Source organism: Camelus dromedarius, chromosome 9 (genome assembly GCF_036321535.1).
Source record: "Camelus dromedarius isolate mCamDro1 chromosome 9, mCamDro1.pat, whole genome shotgun sequence".
In the NCBI taxonomy this organism is placed as follows: Eukaryota; Metazoa; Chordata; class Mammalia; order Artiodactyla; family Camelidae; genus Camelus; species Camelus dromedarius.
This window is the reverse complement of record NC_087444.1, coordinates 65,502,478-65,515,553: the sequence shown is the minus strand read 5'-3', so window position 1 is coordinate 65,515,553 and position 13,076 is coordinate 65,502,478. Positions and strand designations below refer to the sequence as shown.

The 13,076-nt window shown below is 53.6% G+C and overlaps 3 protein-coding genes and 1 non-coding gene across 5 annotated transcripts; 2 read left to right on the top strand and 2 right to left on the bottom strand.

The window, feature by feature from the left end:
• Positions 1 to 365: 365 nt before the first annotated feature.
• On the bottom strand, positions 366 to 8,548 carry TBCB (tubulin folding cofactor B). The gene is made up of 6 exons (XM_010978870.3): positions 8,339 to 8,548; positions 7,803 to 7,946; positions 4,679 to 4,775; positions 3,785 to 3,976; positions 816 to 888; positions 366 to 640 (listed from the first exon to the last, which is right to left on the bottom strand). Exons 1-6 carry the CDS (start codon positions 8,450 to 8,452, stop codon positions 526 to 528), a joined length of 735 nt encoding a protein of 244 aa, XP_010977172.1. The 5' UTR covers positions 8,453 to 8,548; the 3' UTR covers positions 366 to 525.
• TRNAT-GGU (transfer RNA threonine (anticodon GGU)) lies at positions 1,135 to 1,206 on the top strand. Its single transcript has one exon. It is a non-coding gene; the product is annotated as a tRNA-Thr (tRNA).
• Positions 8,549 to 8,698: 150 nt separating the features above from the next.
• Positions 8,699 to 10,354, top strand: POLR2I (RNA polymerase II subunit I). Of its 2 annotated transcripts, none has more exons than XM_010978867.3 (6): positions 8,699 to 9,133; positions 9,281 to 9,335; positions 9,639 to 9,712; positions 9,800 to 9,874; positions 9,976 to 10,027; positions 10,252 to 10,354. In XM_010978867.3, exons 2-6 carry the CDS (start codon positions 9,288 to 9,290, stop codon positions 10,312 to 10,314), a joined length of 312 nt encoding a protein of 103 aa, XP_010977169.1. In that variant the 5' UTR covers positions 8,699 to 9,133; positions 9,281 to 9,287; the 3' UTR covers positions 10,315 to 10,354. The 2 variants fall into 2 exon arrangements, with proteins under 2 accessions (XP_010977169.1, XP_010977168.1); XM_010978866.3 differs by having other exon boundaries at positions 8,699 to 9,202.
• OVOL3 (ovo like zinc finger 3) lies at positions 10,343 to 12,787 on the bottom strand. The gene is given in 4 exon segments (XM_064489287.1): positions 10,343 to 10,616; positions 11,060 to 11,261; positions 11,951 to 12,052; positions 12,055 to 12,787. Coding segments are annotated over 4 exon segments (642 nt in total). The 5' UTR covers positions 12,184 to 12,787; the 3' UTR covers positions 10,343 to 10,407.
• Positions 12,788 to 13,076: the final 289 nt, after the last annotated feature.

Here is a 13,076-nt window from a genome sequence, read left to right as displayed (position 1 = left end):
CCCCTCTCCCTCCTCTCTTCCTGGCGCCTGGAGCAGCGAGGGTGGGAGTCAGGAGCGGGAGATCCGTGGAGATGGAGGCTGGCCTCTGACATGGAGGGGTCACCATATTAGATCTTAGTGATTACATGAGAAAGAAAGAAACTTCAATCTTGTTTAAGCCACTATCATTTTGGGCTTCTTTATCATAACTGCACATTACATTAACTGATAAAGGACAAAGGAGAGCCTCATGGGCCTCCAGCTACTAGCTAAGGGATAAAGCCTCACCCTGCCCAACCTTGATTTCGCCCAGCCTCCTAGTTCACCTTCACCTACCCAGCTGTCCCCCAGCCCCTCCTATAATCATCAAGTCCTCCAAACACCTCCCAGGTTTCTGGCAGATTTAATACACAGGTCTCAAAAGTCAATGGCAACGGTGATGAGACTAAAATAAAAACAGGGTCGGGGGAGAGGGCCATGGGCACACATACGGAAGGGCAGTGAGTAGCAAGTCAGCTAGAGCAGGGGGATGCCCTTCCTTGGGCGTCACATCTCGTCCAACCCGTAGTCCTCCTCGGGGAAGTCCCCCACTGTCACAACGGATGGCTTGATGAAGGCGCCGTACTTGGCCTGGCATTCGAAGTAGCGTTTCCCATTCACGCTGCAGAGCACGATGAGGGAGGCGGTGTCAGGGGGCTCGTACACCGGATGCAAGTACAGGCGGGTTCGCCCAGCAGGAAGCGCACGCACTTACACATCAATGCACACATATTCGTGTGCAGGCAGACACACACACACACTCACTCACCCGCTCACTCCTCAGTGGGCATCTTTACCTGCCATCGTTCTTCCCGAGTGGCTCATCATAGCGGACGCCAATCCAGTAGCCAGGCTTGAAATCTGTGAGTCCTGCCCAGGGGAGAAATGCCATTGAAACCTCTGGACATAGCTGCCCCCAGACTCGTGCCTGCCTGCTGAGTGTAAAGTCTGTCCTGGCACAAACACTCCCTGCTGCCACCCAGGACAACCGCCGTCTCCCGCCCACACCAATATGGTAGCCCCCTTCACTGGTCTCCCCATTCCTACCCCTGACCCCCTAGTTACTCAACACCCCCAGCCAAATGGGGCTTTGTAAAAATCAAAGCGAAGGGGGCAGGGGGTATAGCTCAGTGGTAGAGCACATGCTTGGTGTGCACGAGGTCCTGGGTTCAATCCCCAGTGCCTCCGTTAAGGGGGTAAAAAAAAATTTTTTTTTTAATTTAAGGGAAATAGTACCACGGCCTTGCCCCCACATTACTCAAGGGCTGCCCATCCCACTCAGCATAAAATCCACACTGCTTATGGTCAAATGATTTCTGACAAGGGTGCCAAGATAGTTCAATGAGGGAAAAACAGTCTTCAACACAACACATCGGGACAAGTAGATATCCACGTGCAAGAGAGTGAAGTTGGACTCCTACGTCACTCCATACGCAACAAACAACTCAAAATGGGTCAAAGACCTAAAGGCACAATGCAACACTATAAAACCCTTAGAAGAAAATACAGGTATAACTCTTTGTGACCTTGGTTTAGGCATTGGTCTCTTAGCTATAATACCATAGGCACAAGTGAGAAAAGAAAAAATAAACTGGACTTCCTAACAGTTTAAAACTTTTGTGCTTCAAAGGACACTATCAAGAAAGTAGAAAGACACCAACCCACAGAATAAGAGAAAATATTTGCAAATCATATACTTGCTAAGGGCACTGTATCTAGAATATATAAACATCTCTTACTAGTTGTTATGGGCTGAGTTGTTTCCCCTCAGATTCACATGTTGAAGCCCTAACCTCCAGAACCTCAGAGTGTAACTGTATTTGGAGACAGGGCCTTTAGAGAGATGATTAAGTTAAAATGAGGTGGGATCTAATCCAAGCTCACTGGTGTCTTCCTAAGAGGAAATCTGGACAGACTCCAGGGATGTGCTCACATACAGAGGAAAAGCCTCTGTCCTTCTGAGGACACAAGCCGTGGTGAGGGGCCTCAGAAGAAACCAAACCTGCCAAGGCCTTGATCTTGGACTTCCATCCTCCAGAACTGTGAGAAATAGATTTCTGTTGTTTAAGCCACCCACTGTGTGGTACTTTGTAATGGCAGCCCCAAGAAACAGCAGCAAAAAGATGAACCACCCAATTAAAAAATGGGCAAAGGATCGGAATAGCTATTTCTTTAAAGAAGATGGCCGTTAAGCACCTAAAAAGAGGCTCAGTATCATGAGCCATCATAGAAATGCAAACCCAAACCGTAATGCTCTCCCACTTCACATCCATTAGAATGGCTATGATCAGGAGGGAGGGTAGAGCTCAGTGGTAGAGTGTGTGCTTAGCATGCAGGAGGTCCTGGGTTCAAGCCCCAGTACCACCATTAAAAAATAATAATAATGAAAAATAAATAAATGAACCTAATCCCCCTCCCCAAAAAACAAAACCTAGAATAACAATTATAAATTATTAAAAAAAATAAAAAAGAATGGCTATGATCAAGAAGAGAGTAATAAGTGTTGGTGAAGATGCAGAGAAATTGGAACCCTCATTATTGCTACTGGGAACGTTAAATGGTGCAGCCACTGTGAGAAACAGTGTGGCGGTTCCTCAAAAGGTTAAACACAGAGTTGTTATGGGATCTAGCAAGTCACTCCTAGGCAGAGAGAAAGGAAAACACCTGTCCACCTAAAAATTTACACAAGGATATTCATAGCAGCATCATTTATAATAGTCAAAAAGTGGAAAGGACCCATCCTTCAGCTGATGAATGAATAAATAAAACGTGGTACTGCATACAATGCAACATTATTTGGTAATAAAAAGAAATACTGCTAAATGCTACAACATGGATGAACAAAAGGCCACATATTACGTGAGTCCATTTATATGAAACTTCCAGAGTAGATAAATCTAGAGAGACTGGACGTAGATTAGTGTCCACCTATGTGGACTGGGGGAGCTGGCCTTTCAGAAATGGGGAGTAGCTGCTAATGGTTATAGGGTTTCTTTTTAGGGTGATGAAAATGTGAATTGACTGTGGTGATGGCCGCACAATTTGGTGAATATACTAAAAACTAATGAATGGTACACTTTCAATGGGTGAGTTTTATGGTATATAAACTATATCTCAATAAAGCTGTTATTTGAAAAAAAAAAAAAAAGATCCACATTGCTCTCCACTATCTCTGAGGCCCAGGATGGCCCAGCCTCACCCAGGCCCTGGATCTGACATCTTACCTCTCCCCTCATTCCCTCCCAACTAGCCATGCTGACTTCCTTTCTCGGCCTCAAACAGGCCAAGCTTGTTCCTGCTTGTGGAACAAGCCTTTCCATGAGGAAATGGCCTTTGCACTCTCTGCTCCCTCTGGCTGGGATGCTCTTCCTTCCTTTTCGCCTCCACTTATCCCTTTCTTTCAGTCCTTCCTCCAGGAAGCCTTCCTGGATTACTCTCAAGGTGGGTATTTCCCCTCAGCCCACAGAGTCCCCTGAGATTCCCTCACCCCTGTCCTGGTCACTTCAGCCTGTGCTCCCCCCATCACAGACCTAATAATCCTGTCTGTTTCCCCATCTCAGCTCTGATCATTGTGCGCCAGGCTTTCATCTCAGAACCGATCACTCTGGCCTCTGCTTCCGCCATCACAACCCAGGTCACTCTGCTTCTGCATCCCACCTGCCTGCCGTGAATGTACTGGGTGTCAGTCAGCCCCTGGGTCCGTCTCCCCTGCTGCAGGTCTCCTGCAGGGCTGGGTCCCCCGACTGCCCACCCCAGGGCTGCGTACCTACATACATGACGGTGCCCCGGCGAGGGGGCTGCCCGGGCGCCCGCACCTCACAGCGGCTGCCCACGGCGATGGCCCGGGCCTGGGCCTCCTCCTCGCTGAGGCGCTGGGCGCTCTCGGCCTCCTGCTGTGCCCGTTCTTCTTCGTTGTATCGGCCCAGCTTGTTGCGCTTCAGGAAGGAGCGGACTGAGTCTGTGGGGGGAGGGGGACCGGGAGTCAGATACGGTCTCCCAGGGGCGGGGTGGGGCGCTCTGGTCTGATGAGATAACCTGCCAGCCCCACCTGGCCAACATTCAGAAAGAAACTCTTCCATTCTGGGTGTCGAAGGGCTGTCGCCCAAGCCCTCCAAGTCTCCCACCATAGCCCTGGCCTCTCCCCAGGACCCCTGGGGTCCCCACAACTGAGAAACTAAAGGGAAGATGCCTGTAGTCTTTCACATTTACTCCCTCTTCCCACGTCCCTTCAGTATCATAGTCTCCTCCATCCAGCCCAAAACCCTCATCTGCCCCACTACACATTCTGATGTGTCCCCACACGCCTGCACTGACCACCGCACGGCCCTGTCCTCCGCATACTCTGCGTGCTCTGTCCCCTTCACCACGCCCTCAATGTGACCCTGACCATCCCACCGCCCACTAGACCTTCCTTTCCACTTTCCCATGGCCCTGCCTGCTCACACCCCCTCACACCTCCCAGCCCCGATTAGCACCCCACGCCCACCTACCCCCTACTGCTCTGAGACCCATCTGTCCCCAAATCAACCTCACCCCAACCCCTCCACTCTCTCATGCCTACCTGCCCCCACTGCCTCCGCCACTGACTTCCTCTCGATGTCCCTGCCTATCCTATTTGCCCCGCACAACTCTGCCCCCCACCCCCGTGTGCACCCCGTACCTTGCCTCTGGTCATAGGCTTCTTGTGAGATCTTGTATTTCTCCACCTTGGACATGTCCTCATACTCCCCAAGGCGGGCACCACTGTGGTCAATGACCTGCAGAGAGGGGAGGGAGGTCAGTGGGGATCAGGGTCTGGCCAGGGAGGCCAGGATGCTGTGGGGGGTGAGTGTGGCTGTACACTGGAGTGTTTTGTAGATTTAAGTCTCTCCTGTCTTGGAAAAACTGCATTCCTCTACCCTCACCCTTACTCCAGCCTTCTCTCCTCCCCTGAGCCCAGCCGAAGGGGTGAGAGCAGGTGTCTACAAATGGCCAACTTCCCTTCGGCGCCTGCCTCCAGACGACCCCTACGTGCTGGCATCCACATCCCTAATGGCCCCGGGACACTGGAACTGGAGGGCAGAGCTCGGGCCTTGCTCATGAGCCCTGTGGGCAGCGTGTCTATCCCCTCTGGGCCTCTGTGATCCACTTAGGCTGGCCCCAACTTCCAGGTCCTGGAGCATCTCTTCCTGTACCCTCCCCAACATTCATTCACTCATTGCCTGCTGAGCTCCTCCAAGGCGCACAGCTGGGCCCTGGGCTGGGTACCACGGACACAGTGCAAAACAGATCAACCCCTGCCCTCAAGGAGTACTCATTCTGCTGGGAGATCCATCACAAACAAATGCACAGAGATGTGTATTAAACCCTAGATGATAACAAGGTTCTATGCAGAAAGATACAACAAAGAGGCTTCTGAAAGGAGGGCATTTCTGAGACAAGGCCTGAAGGAACAACAGGCACAAAGTCTCAAATGCAGAAACTTCCTTAGCCCTTTGAGGAGCAGCAGGGCCAGTGTGGCAGGAGTAGCGTGAGCCGTGGGGAGGTGGGGAGACACAACAGACCATTGTAGACTCTGGCTTTTACCCAGAATGAGATGGAGCGACACAACAGATCATTGTAGACTCTGGCTTTTACCCAGAATGAGATGGAGCCAGGGAACGGCTCAGCCAGGAGGGCACTGATCTGACTCAGGGGTTCACAGGCTCCTTCAGCTGAGTGTGGAAAGCAGATGGAGGGGCATAGGGACAGGAGCCGGTAGACCAGGGAGGAGGCTGTGTGATGGTCCAGGAGGGAGAGGATGGAGGCTGGGCTTGGGTGGGGGCAGTGAGGAGAGGAGAGTTTAGATTCTGGATAGTTTTTGTGGGTGGAGCCCACAGGGTCTACAGAGATGGGATGCGGGTGTGAGGAAAAGAGGGGGGTCACAAAAACTCTAAAGTTTCTGGCCTGAACCACTGGGCTAATGTGGCAAAACAGAAACGACCCTTATCTCTGGTCAAGGATTTTTAAGAATTTCTACTTTCTATATTAGGGATTTTTGTCAGTTTGAGGTTGCTGTCATTCATTGCTGCAAGAAATATAAGTGATATGTATAAATAGAAAAACAATTTTAGAAAAATTACAAATTCTCCAGAGGCCCCACCTCTGGGAAACCTTCCTTGTATGGCCTCAGTAGTCAGCAGCCTGTCGATACCTGAATCCATGTGTGAAACCTTCCTGTTTGAGGATGCCACTGCCCATGCCTGACCCACCAGTATCCCTAGGCTGAGACTGCCCAGTTTAGCTCAAAGGTAGTCCTATGGGCTCAGCACAATCCTGACCTGCTCCCACTATGGTCCAGGACGCATCACCTTATCTGGGCTATGGAAGCAGCCTCCTCCCTGGCCTCCCTATTTCTCTTGTCCTCCATAATCTGCTCTCCACACACAGTCAAAAGGAGCCCATGAACAACTGAGTCAGACCAGGATTCCCAAGCTCAGAGCCCTCCCCTCACTCCCACTTTCTTCCCACAATAGGAGAGGTCACTTTTCAGCCCCTAAGCCCGCTGTGCCCCCTCCCACCTCAGAGTGTTTGCACATGCTGTGCCCTCTTAGAGTACCCTTTCCCCTTCTTCAGTTAACTATTCCTATTCTTCAGGCAGCACCTCCTCCAGGAAGTCCTCCTAGATCTCATTGCTGGGTCAGGTCCCCTAGTATAGAATTTCCTGGCTCTGTGATCTCCTCCTGCATGGCCCTCATCTCACTGACTCTTCACATTTGTTCCAGTGAGTATTTTGCTAACACTGACCTCACGCTGGACAGAGCTGAAACAGAGACCTCATCAGACTTGGTTCACAGCTATATCCCTGACATAACACATGTTCAATGAACAGTTACTGAATAAATGAAACAGATAAAAAAGAACCAGTTCTCTGGGTACACTGACTTCTAGAGCCATGCAGAGTGAGGTAAAAATTCTAGCTATAGTTCCTCCTTAGGAAAGTAAATTCCATCCCGAAACTAAGTTTCCTCTTCTGCAAAACAGGGTTAATTATACTATCTTCCAACTCTTATTTAATGGACTCAACTCATGATTCAACAACAATTTGCTGAGCATCCTCTCTGTGCCAGGAACTGTTCCAGGAAAATGCACAGTATGTCACAGTGATTAGTATGAAGGACAAAAATCAAAGTGCAAAAGGGAGGAGGTTTAAATTTTATACTGAGGGCAATGAAGCCCTCACACTCAAAAAGTGACATTTAAATAAAGACTAGAAGGAAGGAGTGAGCCATGTGGGCACCGAAAAAAGAGCCATTCAGGCACAGGGAATAGCACATGTAAAGCTTACTTGTCTGAGTTTTTTGGGGGGAGGCTGAGGATAGAGAGGATGATGTGAGCTGATGCATGCAGAGGTCCTCTGTGTCCTGGCTTCTCCCAACTTGTTCAGCCTCATTGCTCACCCTGACCCGCCTCACACTCTGTTCCCCCTGCCTGGCATGCCCCCTCACCTCTTCTCTTGGGTTGCCCTTTCCTCATCCTTCAGGTCTCAGCTCAGGCATCCCTCCCTTCGGGAAGCCCCTCCTGATACTCCCAGAGGGAGTCAGGCACCTCTTCTGGATGCCTCTAGACACCCTAGGTTTTCCTCAGCCCAGTCCAGACCACTCTGGCTGCCAGTGTCTGGTGATGTGTCAGTCTCTCTCCCTGCTAGACTGGGAGCTCCGTTAGGTTAAGGCCTATTGTGGTTATCACATGGTGCAAAGCACAGCAAGCAGCGGTTGAATAAATAGAAGAACGGAGGGGAAGGATCCCAGATAGGAAGGCCTCACATGGATGCGACAGCCATCATCTACGGGGTAAGAGCCCAGCAGTGCATCTTCCTGATCCAGCTTGCTGTAGAACTTGTCGTCAGGTCCATACAGTTCCAGTTCCATGCAAGAAGCAGGGCAGCCCACAATCAGCTGTAGTTTACCCTGTGGGGGTACGAGATACGGAGGAGAGAGGAAGAGGTGGAAGGCTGTCAGTGGACCCGCCCATTGCCATGAGGCTCTGCCCTTTGTATCAAGAACCATCCTTGCTCCCCCAAGAGACACACCATTTTGGACCCACCTGGTTATCCCTGGCCCCGTCCCCTTGGGTCTCGCCCCCTCACCCCGGAATATCTGATGTTCCCTGGCTCCGCAACCATTCTCTGGAACTTCAAGTTCCCTCTGGCCCCGCCCGGCTAAGGTCGCGTTCCCCAAACTCCGAAACCTCGGTTCGTCTCTGGCTCTCTTCCCGCGTAGGGGAAGACCCCCTATTTCTCCTTGGCCCCACCCCTAAACACTACGCCCCGCCCCTCCGTACCCCGCCCCCACGGCCACACCTTGAACTCAGCTATGGTGAGGCTGCGACTGTACCGCTTCTGGGAGCGGAAGCTGTTGAGGGAACTGCTGATGAAAACGGTCACTGTGGGCGCCGACAAGCCCGTCACCTCCATCTCGCCGCGCCCTGCCGGGGCCCGCAGCCCGATCAGCCGCCTCACACCAGCTCCGCAGCAGCCGCCGCCGCCGCCGCCGCCGCCGCTTCTGGGATATTAGCTCCGCCCCCTCCTCCCGGGCCTGGCCAATCCACGCTCTCAATCCAGGAGGGTCCGCCAGTAGCCGCATCTCTTTTCCGCCCAGGAAGCGGGCTCTCCCGTGGTCTTGGGTAGGCCCAGCCAATCCTGAGAGAGCTTCCACGGTGCGCAGTTTTCCCAACAGCCACAAGGGAAACAGCCGGGGCGGACGAAGGCTGAAGCCGAGAAGGACTGGCAAGCGCTACCCGAGTCCCCGAAGGGTAAACTCGCGCATGTGCACTGGCCTTCAGCCTGCAGAGTAACGGCTTCTTCATTTTCGCTCAGCGCTTTGCCGATTACGTGACGCATGCTGTTGGCCCGGCTCTGGTATCACTCTATTCTGTAAACTGGAGAAGCGAGGCCCAGAAGGTGGAAGCAATTATTATGATATATCAAAAGACTGAAACAAGTAATTAATCAAACCTCAGGTCAGGGAGCCAAGCGCAAACCCGCCGGGAGCCAGTACGTGTGCGCAGCTCCGCCCCTCTTTTGGCGAAGCTACGAGGTCTGATCCTTCCCGCGACCTGTCGCGCGGCGGAGCAAGCGCGGAAGGCCGTGAGGGCGGTGAGTCGCAATGGAACCCGACGGGACCTACGAGCCGGGCTTCGTGGGTATTCGATTCTGCCAGGAATGGTGAGGCCCGGCCAGCACGTGTGGAAGGGGAGCAAGTAATGGCCCCAGAACTGACCTCTGACCTCCCCTTCCCCACAGTAACAACATGCTTTACCCCAAGGAGGACAAGGAGAACCGCATTCTACTCTACGCGGTGAGCACGAGCCCGCCTGGCGCCCGGATCTTCCTTTACCCGGCAACGCGTTGCCAACGTGGCCCCGCCCCACTCCCTGTACCGCCCCCGATGCGCCCTTGTCTAGCCTCCCGACTGTACCCCTAGAGAACCCGACCCTCTTGTCTTGACCATCCGCGAAGTGATTCTCGAGTACACTCCATAATCCCAACCTCGAGACTCCATCCCCTAGTCTTCCTCTCCGGGGAAGACCCTGCCCTCCCTTCCAAACCCCATCACGGATCTCTCCGTGACCCTCTTCCCGCCACATTCGCCCTCTCGCAGTGCCGGAATTGTGATTACCAGCAGGAAGCCGACAACAGCTGCATCTACGTGAACAAAATCACGCACGAAGTGGAGTAAGTGGCAGGACCGGAGCTTGGGGACGGGGTTGTTTACTTGGGAGGCCTGGTCCAAGCGTAATTATTCACCCTCTATGCCCTCAGCGAATTGACTCAAATCATCGCTGACGTGTCCCAGGACCCCACGTTGCCGCGGACCGAAGACCACCCGTGCCAAAAGTGAGCGCGCCGCTGGTACTGGGGAGGGAAAGTGGCTCGTCCTCACCAGTCGGAGAAGGGAGGAGGGAAGGGTATGGCGGGCTGAGTGGCTGTTCCCTTAGGTGCGGCCACAAGGAGGCGGTGTTCTTCCAGTCACACAGTGCCCGGGCCGAGGTGAGTGGCGCGGGCCGGGCTTTCTGGGTGATCTGGGTCTGGTCCTTCCCGGCGGTAGGGATACCAGAATTGGAGGGACCCTGCCCTTCCTGGCAACCTGAGGTGGACCTTTAGCAGTGGGGAAAGCCTCCTGGTCGGTTCTTCTGGGGTGAGGCTCCTCTGCATGGAGGTGTTGTACTTTCCTGAGGGTCCAGACCCTTCCTAACTGTGCATCCTTCTACCAGGACGCCATGCGCTTGTACTACGTGTGCACGGCCCCACACTGTGGCCACCGCTGGACCGAGTGAACCATCCTCCCCCTGTGTAATAAAAACAGTGTTCTGTGTGCGCATGTCTTCTGTTTATTTGCTTCTCATGGGTTGGATGCGAGATGCACCGTGTCAAGCAGCGCGGTGCAGGGCGCGGTGCTGCGCATAGGCGTCGGGCCTCGAGCTGGTGAAGCCGCAGTCCTCGCACACGTGCAACTTCTCACGCCGCTCACGGTAAGCGTAGCTGGCTGGCTGCCCATGCACCTTGGCAAGATGTGCTTCAAGCGAGCAGCGCTGCGTAAATGCTTTCCCACAAGCTCCACAACGGAATGGTCGGATCCCTGCGCAGGTGGGCAGGGAGAGAGGACAGACAGGGCAATGGCCTCCAGACCAGAGCCTCCTCCTCTGTGAGCATTCCCTCCTTCCTCTTCCAGGGTCGCCAGACCTCTGCCTGCATCCCACTATCTGCTACTTCACAGATGCAAACATAGACCTGTATCCCCACCCTCCTCACCGGGATGTTCCTTCCCCTGGAAGAGAGGCTTTCTCTCATACCTTTCTATCTGGGACCTGAATCCTGTAACCAGTCCCTGTTTCACTCTATATCCCTCAGCAGGCCACTGCCTTGGCACCATCTTACACCTACAGGTTGGCAGCTGAGGTGGGTGGTATTCCCAGCCTCCTGATGGCGGAATCTCTGCCCCATGAACACAGGTGTCACCAGAAACTCTACATCCCACTCCATCCCCGCCCAGTAGGCCCCTCAGTCCCTGCCACTGCTCACCTGTGTGAGTCCTCATGTGGCGCTTGAGGTCGAAGGCATCGTGAAAGCCCTTGCCACAACAGCGGCACACGTGGCGGCGCGCGGGGCTGTGGCACTTGAGGTGCCGGGTCAGCATGCGCTGCAGCGGGAAGGCCTTGGGGCAGAGCGGGCAGCCAAGTGTCCCAGGGCCCCTGGGAGTGGTGGTCAGAGCGCCTTGGGAAGGCTATGGGAGGGACATGGAGTCAGGATCCCCACCCCCCACCTCCCGCACTGGAGCAAATGGAGTGCCTAGAACTGGGAACTATGGAGGTCTGGGAAGGCCAGAGACTATGATTTGTGCCTGCAAATGCCACCCCTTCTCCAAGGTCTTCCCTGACCACCCCCATCGCCCTTACCTTGTTTTTTATTTCTCCATAGTACATATCACTTTTCCAACATAATATATATTTTTCTAATTTTATTGTCTATACCTGCAGCCCCCACCAGATTATAAACTCCAGGAAGAAAGGAGTTTTTGTCTTACTCCTAAATACCCATTGCCTAGAACAGTTCTGTTTCTCAATAAAAACTGAAATAATCTCCAGCACATTTACATCCCATCTAGGGCTTACCCTCTTCCAGTGGGTGCACAGCTGAGTATCCTCTCTGAGACGCCCCAGGCTCCTCCCTCATCCCCCATCCCTGGGGGCAGGGGCTGTGGCTGCCCACCCTGTGGAAACGGTGCTTGGGTTGCAACCTAATGGTGAACTCACTGCTAAGAAAGGAAAGTCATTCCCAGCAGAGAGAACACTGGAGGGAAAGGTCCTGAGGCTGGAGGAGCATGAGGGAGTGAGGGGCAGTCAGGTTTTCCTGAGGCTGAGAGCAGGCAGGGGTGGAACTGAATAGGGTCTTGTGGACCAGCTGCAGACTCACCGCCACCCAAGAGTCCCCGAGGCCAGAAGTCTGGTGTGCTGGTGGCCCCCCCAGGCTGCTGCAGTCTGAGGAGAGAAGCCAGATGGTGATGCTTTGTGTCTCCCCTGCCCCCCAACTCCAGGCCCAGTGAGGGGCCCACCTGGGACATAGGCATCTCCCCGGAGCTGGTCAGGCAGGTGGCCCCAGTCGGGTGGCTGTGGACGCCGACTCCTGACCAGGAAGACACGGGGCATCACCTCCGGGAATAGTGAGACAGCTCCACGTACACGGCTGCCTTCTCCACCTGCTGTCAGACCTCAGGCCCAGGATGACTCTCCCAGGTGGGAAGGGAGGGGACAGCCTCGGAGGAGCCTCATTCTCTCCATGCAAATTTCGTGACAGGCCCAGGAAGCAGACTCCACTGGCTCCAGTTACCTCTGCCTTGGGCCCTGCCATTTCTCTCCCTTTTCCTCTGCCAGGATCCTGAAGGCAGTCTCCAGTCCCCACCAGTGCTAGGGCCCCCAGCAGAGCAAGCAAGGGCAAGACTAGAGCCTAGGTGGCTCTTGAGGGGTAGGGAGAGAAAACAGAGACCCCAGTGGGGCTGAGTGTCCTCCCATAGTACTAGTAGGGCTAAGGACCTGAGAATCTGTTTGCCAAGCAAATCAGTCACCACCGGACATCCAGCAGCCTGCTTGGTTATTCAAATCACAGGAGCTGTCTGAGGAAGCAGGGGAGGGGCTGGCTGTGATTGCCTGCTTCAGAGGGTAGAGGGACAGCAGGGTCTAACTGGTATGGTCAAAGTGAGGATCCAGGCTGTGCATCTTCAAGGAGGAAGCTCCACCTCTCTGATCCTCATGCCCAGAACTGATGTCCAACCAGAAGCAATGTTCAGGGGTACAGGGCATTTAAAATACAGGCCTGTTAATAGTTGGGCTCCCAGTAACGGCCTGGAACACCACTGCCCCACTCTCTCATGGTCTAGGAACTAAAGGGGGTCACCTGACACAGCCAGCAGCTCCCAGGACCCTTAACCCAGCACTTTGGCCAGGCTGTGTTCTAGACTGGTCATTGGCCTCTTAGTCAGGGGTTAAGGATTTTGAATATTCTCCATGCAGTTACTTTTTCTCATTTATTCACCCAACAATTT

What these genes read in the sequence shown, in the direction of transcription:
- TBCB (XM_010978870.3), bottom strand. Translation starts at nt 8,452, where the DNA reads ATGGAGGTGACGGGCTTGTCGGCGCCCACAGTGACCGTTTTCATCAGC. An exon ending in GGGCACCGTCATGTATGTAG is followed by an intron (nt 889 to 3,784) that starts GTACGCAGCCCT and finishes TCCCCTGGGCAG; the next exon opens with GACTCACAGATTTCAAGCCT. An exon ending in CTCGGGAAGAACGATGGCAG is followed by an intron (nt 641 to 815) that starts GTAAAGATGCCC and finishes CGTGCTCTGCAG; the next exon opens with CGTGAATGGGAAACGCTACT.
- POLR2I (XM_010978866.3), top strand. Translation starts at nt 9,144, where the DNA reads ATGGAACCCGACGGGACCTACGAGCCGGGCTTCGTGGGTATTCGATTC. An exon ending in ATTCGATTCTGCCAGGAATG is followed by an intron (nt 9,203 to 9,280) that starts GTGAGGCCCGGC and finishes CCTTCCCCACAG; the next exon opens with TAACAACATGCTTTACCCCA. An exon ending in ACCGCATTCTACTCTACGCG is followed by an intron (nt 9,336 to 9,638) that starts GTGAGCACGAGC and finishes GCCCTCTCGCAG; the next exon opens with TGCCGGAATTGTGATTACCA.